The sequence below is a fragment of the Grammomys surdaster genome, unplaced genomic scaffold, assembly GCF_004785775.1.
Source record: "Grammomys surdaster isolate TR1022 unplaced genomic scaffold, NIH_TR_1.0 166, whole genome shotgun sequence".
NCBI lineage: Eukaryota > Metazoa > Chordata > Mammalia > Rodentia > Muridae > Grammomys > Grammomys surdaster.
Genome location: NW_021604614.1, coordinates 3,024,138 through 3,031,037, shown reverse-complemented (window position 1 = coordinate 3,031,037; position 6,900 = coordinate 3,024,138). Strand labels below are relative to the sequence as shown.

The following is a 6,900-nucleotide window of genomic DNA, read 5'->3' as shown; positions in this document are numbered from 1 at the left end:
AGAGAGAGAGAGAGAGAGAGAGAGAGAGAGAGAGAGAGAGAGAGAGACCAAAAAAAGAAAGAAAAGGGAGATATGGTAATACATACATGTAATTGTAGCACCTAAGAAGCTGAAGCAGAGGGATTGCTGCAATCTCCAGGCTCTCCTGGGTCTGTGTGCAACCATGAAGACCTGAGTTTAGATCCTAGCACCCAGTCAGGTCTGGTATGGCCCTTGCCTGAAATGCCCTGTGGTAGGGATTGCGGGTACAGAGACAGGAGGTCGCTGGGGCTTGCTGGCTTCCAACTTAACCAAAACAATGTGAGCTCCATGTTCCAGAGAGACCCTGTCACAAAGGAATAATGTGACCGATGGAAGGTAACAGCCAACACCCTCCCCTGGCTGCTCATACATACAGGCACATGCATCAGGACGTGTGTGTGTGTGTGTGTGTGTGTGTGTATGTGTGTGTGTCCCACATATGCATACACAAACAATAACAAGGAGACAGTCCTAGAACAATGGTTCTCAACCTTCTTAACATGTGACGCTTTAATACAGTTCCTCATGTTGTGGTGACCCCAACCATAAAATTATTTCATTTCTACTTCATAACTGTAATTTTGCTGCTGCTATGAATCATAATGTCAATATCTCTGATATGCCACTCCACAGGTTGAGAAGTGCTGCCCTAGAGGGTCAGGTGAAGACACAGGGCACTTGGTGACCAGTGAGAGCAACAGGTCCCTCTGTCCCCTCTGTCCTAAAGGTCCTCTCTGAGCCAGTATGCACATTGAATTGAGATGGACATCTAACAGCTGGCTGGCCCCTAGGGACATGTCACTTCAACAACTTATTTATTTATACCTCATGTCCACAGAGGCCCCGGTTGTCGTCTGCTGGTTGTTTATACCTTCTAGACCGGTGTGTCCGGTCTATTTCTGGAGTGTCCCTACAGCCTTGAGGGTGGCTGGAGGAAGTATCTTGCCCATTCCTGAATTCCAGGCTCTCAGGCAGCTGGGAGGCCACATCCCTCCCAGCATGCACCTGCTTCAACCATCCGGAAACTGAGAGTGTCAGGTTTCTCTCTGAGGATGTGGGGCCCCCGGTGATGGAACCCCACAAGCGTACCAACAGCCGACAAGGCGAGAGTTTGCCGCTATTCTTTGAGGCCATTCTATATTGTGTTTTTCTAGATAAGAATTACAAGTCAATTGGGCGGTGGTGGCACACACCTCTAATGCTATCACGTGAGAGGCAGAGGCAGACAGATCTCTGAGTTCGAGGCCAGCCCGGTCTACAAAGTGAGTTCCAGGATAACCAAGGCTACACAGAGAAACTCTGTCTCAAAACAACAATAACAACAAAGTTCCACATTGGCTATGGAACAGACATGGACAGAGATATCCCTAAGAAACCAAAGAGGGCTGGCAAGATGGCTCAGTGGGTGAAAGTGACTAAGGCCAAGTCTAATGACCTGAGTTCAATCTCCAGAGCCTACATGGTGCGGAGCGAGAACCTGCTCCTGCAAGTTGGCCTCTGGCGCCCACGTGTGCAGCACGGCCTGCTCATGAGTGCACAGACACAAGTAAATGAAAAGGGAAGGGGCTGGAGGGGAGTTGAGTGTGTGCTGGGGCCTAAGCAGGACATCCACGAGACAAGGAATGTGTACCCCCTGGCCCCCAACTGGCACTTCCATGAAAATCGGTTTCGTTGTTCAGTCGTTTGGTCTCAGGATTTACTTATGTATTTGGTATGTGTATGAATGTGCCTGTGTGACTTTATGTGTATCACATGGAGGTCAGCAGTAGTTGGCTCTGAAGAAACTGGAGCTGCAGGCACTGGTAAGCCACTTGATACGGGTACTTAGACTCAAACCCATGTCCTCTGTAAGAGCAGTAAAGGCTGTTGACCACAGAACCATCTCTTCAGCCCCTTGAAGATCAGGTTTGGGATACATAATTTGCAAACATTGCTCTTTTAGCCAGTTGTGGTGGTACACATCTTCAATCCCAGTCCTTTGTAGGTAGAGGATTGGGAATTGCAGGTCAGCATTGCTAATATGAATGATGAATGAGTTGAGGGCTAGCCTGGGCTACAAGAGACTGTCTCAAAAACAAAACAAAAAAAAGTCACCCTTTTTATTGGATAGTTCTTTGGGTTTGATACAGATGTGGATTTTGCAGCCACCACCACATACCAGAAAGTACACAAGGGACTTGACAATGTAGCTTAGTGGTAGAGCTCCTACCTAGAATCCCCCAGTGAGGGGCTGGGGGCGTGGCTCAGTGGTAGAGCCCCTGCCTAGAATCCCCCAGTGAGGGGCTGGGGGCGTGGCTCAGTGGTAGAACATCTGCCTAGAATCCCCCAGTGAGGGGCTGGGGGCGTGGCTCAGTGGTAGAGCATCTGCCTAGAATCCCCCAGGGAGGGGCTGTGGTGTCGCTCATCAGGGATCTTCCTGACTGACGAGTTATTCTTATGTCTTTTTCCTCAGGTGCAAGTTTTTCAGTCTGACAGAGACCCCTGAGGATTACACCATCATCGTAGATGAGGAGGGCTTCCTTGGTAAGTGTTTCTCCTCCCAAGTTCCCCCACCTCCCTCCTTTTTCCTTTTTCTGTTTTCTTTGTTGTTTTAAAACAAAAATTTTTTTTAATGCAGGTTTTTATAGGTTCTTTAGTTTGGTTGTTTATTTTGTTTTGTTTTTTGGTTGGTTGGTTGGATTGGTTTGTTTGTTTTTGAGACTTGGAGTTTTGGGTGATGGTGGTAGTGTCTTTTTGCTTTTTACATTTATGGTTTTATTTTGTGTGTACGTGCACACACACATGCCAGAGCATGGGTGTAAAGGTCAGAGGGCAACCTGTGGAAGTCGTTTCTACTTTCTACCTGTGGATTCCAGAGATTACATTCAAATGGGCAGGCTTGGTGCAAGCATGTTTACCTACTGAGCTATCCACTGTTGTGGGGAAGGAGATTAAGATAGGGTCTCCTGAGATAGCCCAGGCTAACCTCAAACTTATGAGCCTCCTGCTGTAGCTTCCCAAATGCTGGGATTATAGGAATATGACATTATGCCTGACATTTTCCCCCCATTTTTTTTTTTTTTTAATGTTTTCCATATAAAAACATTTTTTTTTTATTTAGCTAATGTGTATGTGTGCATGCCTAAATGCACACCACATGCATGCAGACGCCTGTAGAAGCCTGTAGAAGGCATCAGATCCTCTGGAACCAGAGTTGCAGGCCATTGTGAGCTACCACAGGGCTGCTGGGAACTGAAACCAAGTCCTTTGCAAGAGTACTAAGTGCTCTTAACTGCTTAGCCATCTCTCTATTCTTATTTTTTTTTTAAATTTTTAATTTAAATACCATTCAGTTATTCAAAACATTCATCCTTTTTAGGATGAAAAAGATGGCTCAGTGGTTAAAAGCACAAGCTGAACTCCAGGGAACCTGGGTTCAATTCCCAGCACCACATGGTGGCTTACAGCCTTCTGTAACTCCAATTCCAGGAGATCTGTCTGATGCCCTCTTCTGGCCTCCTTGGGTACTGCATGCAGGTGATGCACAACACACATGCAGACAAAACACCTGTACACATAAAATAATAAAGCAATAATTTTTCAAAAATTAACCACCACTTACCAGGCAGTGGTGAAACACACCTTTAATCCCAGCACTCAGGAGGCAGAGGTGAGTGGATAGATCTCTGAGTTCAAGGCCAGCCTGGTCTACAGAGCGAGTGCCAGGACAGGCAGGGCTATACAGAGAAACCTCAGAAAATGAAAAATTAACCACCATTTTTAAGTATAGGTATAGCAAGTTGTTTTGTTTCTGAGACAATCTCGTGTACCTCAGGCTAGCCTTGCACTCCCTACAGAGATGAAGATGACCTTGAACGTCTGATCCTCCTGCCTCTACTTCTCAAGAGCTGACGTTACAGCTGTGCACCACCACACCTGGTTTATGTCATGCTTCAGGCAAAACCCTGGGTTGCATGTATGCTAGGCTGGTACTCTACAGTATCCCTGTCCCTCAGTGGGTTTGGAAGAATGTGTAATCACCTCAAAATGAAGCGCTGTACCAATTAGTTACCATTTGTCCTCCCCAAACCTGACCCTGGTTCTTTGTTTGCTAAAGTTTATTGAGCTTCATGGTGATGGCACACACCCTTAATCTCAGCATGGGCAAAGGCAGGCAGATCTCTGTGAGTTCAGGACTAGCTTGGTCTACATAATAGGTTCTAGGCCAACCGGCTAAAGAGTGAGACCCTGTCTCAAAAGCAACAGCAACCACAAAAATGGCAGCTTGTACTATGCTTACTTAATTATTTAGACATTTATTTTTGCAGTTCTGGAGATGATTCTCAGTGCCTAACCCATGGTAGGCACGCTCTGAGCTGCTGAGCCACACCCCCAACCCAGTGTCCATCTTGACATCGATTTCCCAGGGGCTCTCTGCAAATGAAAATACATTTATTTTTCTTGCCTGCACCATATTGATCACAGAGCAGAGGGGAGCCATTGAACTTGCTCCCAGATGTTGGGAGTCCTGGGAAACCTAAGTGACAATCTTCAAAAGTCTGTGGAGAGAGACAGGAGGGGAGGTACAGGTCTGTAACCCTAGTATCTAAGAGAGTGAGATAGAAGATCAGTACTAAGGATCTAGCCTGAGTTACTTCAGTGCAAGCCCAAAGGGCTGGGGGTGTGGCTCAGAGGTAGAGCCCCTGCCTAGAATCCCCCAGTGAGGGGCTGGGGGCGTGGCTCAGTGGTAGAGCCCCTGCCTAGAATCCCCCAGTGAGGGGCTGGGGGCGTGGCTCAGTGGTAGAGCCCCTGCCTAGAATCCTCCAGGGAAGGACTGGGTGCTGGGGACCTGCCCTGGTATACTGTATTGGAACACAGCATCAGACAAAGGCCAAAGGCGGATAATTTCTGGTTTTGTAACTCTCTCTTATTGTTCTGGGAACTTAACTCTCTCTTGTAATTCTGTGGCTAAAAGCCACTGGTTTCTGCCAATTAACTCCTGCTGTTGGCAGCAGGGGATTAGGTAAAAAAAACTTTTAGTTGCTAGGACTCTTCTCTCTCTGGCTCAAAGACCCCTTACTGGCCAGGAAAGAGGCCTGGAGTTTGTTAACTCTTCATGAACCAGAGAGAAAAGAAGAGAAAGAATGAAAGAAAAAAATAGAGAAAAAAATCCAGACTTGCAGAAAAAAACACTCACTCAGACTCAGTCTGGATGAGACAGAAAAAGAAACTCCAACAAGCCTTTATTTCTGTTCTCAGCCTATATACTTTCTGAAAAAAAAAAATTACCTCATACAACTATCAGGTAGAACTGTTACAACAGGATAATTGATCACATGATTTTCTAGATATTTTTATGTTCTAATAGTTCATAGTAAGTTTAAGGCAAGAATTCATGTCATAAGTTGATAAAGTTTAAGGAATAACAGCAGAATTGTTTATATATCTTTCCATTAAGTCTAGCATCTCACTAAACACTTAGTATCTGTTTCTAGGCCCCCCCATAAGTTCATTATAAGTTCAAAGCAATAATTTTTATGTCACAAGCTAGCACAGTTTTGTCAAAAGACAAATCATCTGCCTTGTGCCTTCTTTTGAGGTCCTGTATCGATAGAGTAATCCATCATTTATTTTCTGTCCTTGCACCTACAGTAAGTTGTCCATTTCCAGTTTATGAACATTAGTTACCTGATAATGATCTCATACCTAACCTAGAAGGAATGTTTTCCTTGATCGTAAATTTGTTCTAAGACTGCTTTCTTTTTTCTAGTGCAATTAGCCCGTGACACATGAAGGTTTGCAGAGTGCTTACTTACAGCTTGTATACCATAGAAAATCTGAGATTACCTGTATAAATTTAGGAGTGCTATAAAATCCTTATTAGGGATTATGAAATCATCAATTTGTCTATACAGCATTACACATGAGAATGCATCTTCATATTGACCTGCAGAAAGTCTGCCCGATACGGTGGGTGAATCCCCAGGCTATTGGGCAGACTATTGCCCAAGCTATGTCATAGTGACTGGAAAAGGCATGTCAGCAGTAATAAGCAACCCTGGGATGAAGTCTCTTGAGACCTTGCCTCGCAGAGCTCACCCATCACAGGCCATGCAAACCAGGGGGCCGTCTCCAGAAATTTCATTTGCATGTCTTTAGCCTTTCCCTAGATGGCTTCTGACAACTGGGGGTGTGGCTCAGTGGTAGAGCACTTGCCTAGCATATCCAAAGCTCCAACAAGACTTGGAACTGCCTCACTTGCTACTCCCTGAGCCTCCCCCATGGAAAATGATACTCCAGGGATAGCTATCATTGCCCCCCTCCTAAAAAAAAAAAAGAAGCAAACTTGTGTGCCTAGACTGAAGTGGTAACTGCCACTAAGGTCAGTCTCCTCACCAGACAGCTTTGCATTCAGCAGGGGCCTTGGGCTCATTAGAATGGTTCATAGGGTTAATGTTAAACATCCATTTTACAGATGAAGAACCAAATGTCCACCAACAGAGTAAATTCAAGGCTAGCCTGGGCTATATGAGACCCTTCTCTTTAGATTGGAGAAATGGCTCAGGAATTAAGACCACTTGTTTTACAGAGTCAACCTGAGTTCAGTTTCTAGCATCCACATTCAGACAGCCCATAGCTATCTGTAAATCCAGCTCTTAGGGATCGGATGCCCTCTTCTGAACTTCATGGGCACCCGCATACACATGAACATGCATATACATACATACATACATACATACACACACACACATATAGTTTTTAAAAATTAAAAACATATAAATAGGCCTGTCTAGTGTCACTGTCACTCTGACACCAAGGACATTGACCACTGAACATGTGTGTCTATGACCCTACCTGAATCTTCCCCAAAATGGCTTAAGGTTGTACTCCATGGACATG

At 45.2% G+C, this 6,900-nt stretch overlaps 1 protein-coding gene across 1 annotated transcript in view; it reads left to right on the top strand.

Moving 5' to 3' along the window:
• Castor2 (cytosolic arginine sensor for mTORC1 subunit 2) overlaps positions 1 to 6,900 on the top strand; it is a 35,425-nt gene that overhangs the window by 19,846 nt on the left and 8,679 nt on the right. Inside the window, exon 2 of the mRNA XM_028766165.1 lies at positions 2,474 to 2,544. Coding sequence (XP_028621998.1) covers positions 2,474 to 2,544 — 71 coding nt within the window. The remainder of the gene's footprint in view (positions 1 to 2,473; positions 2,545 to 6,900) is intronic.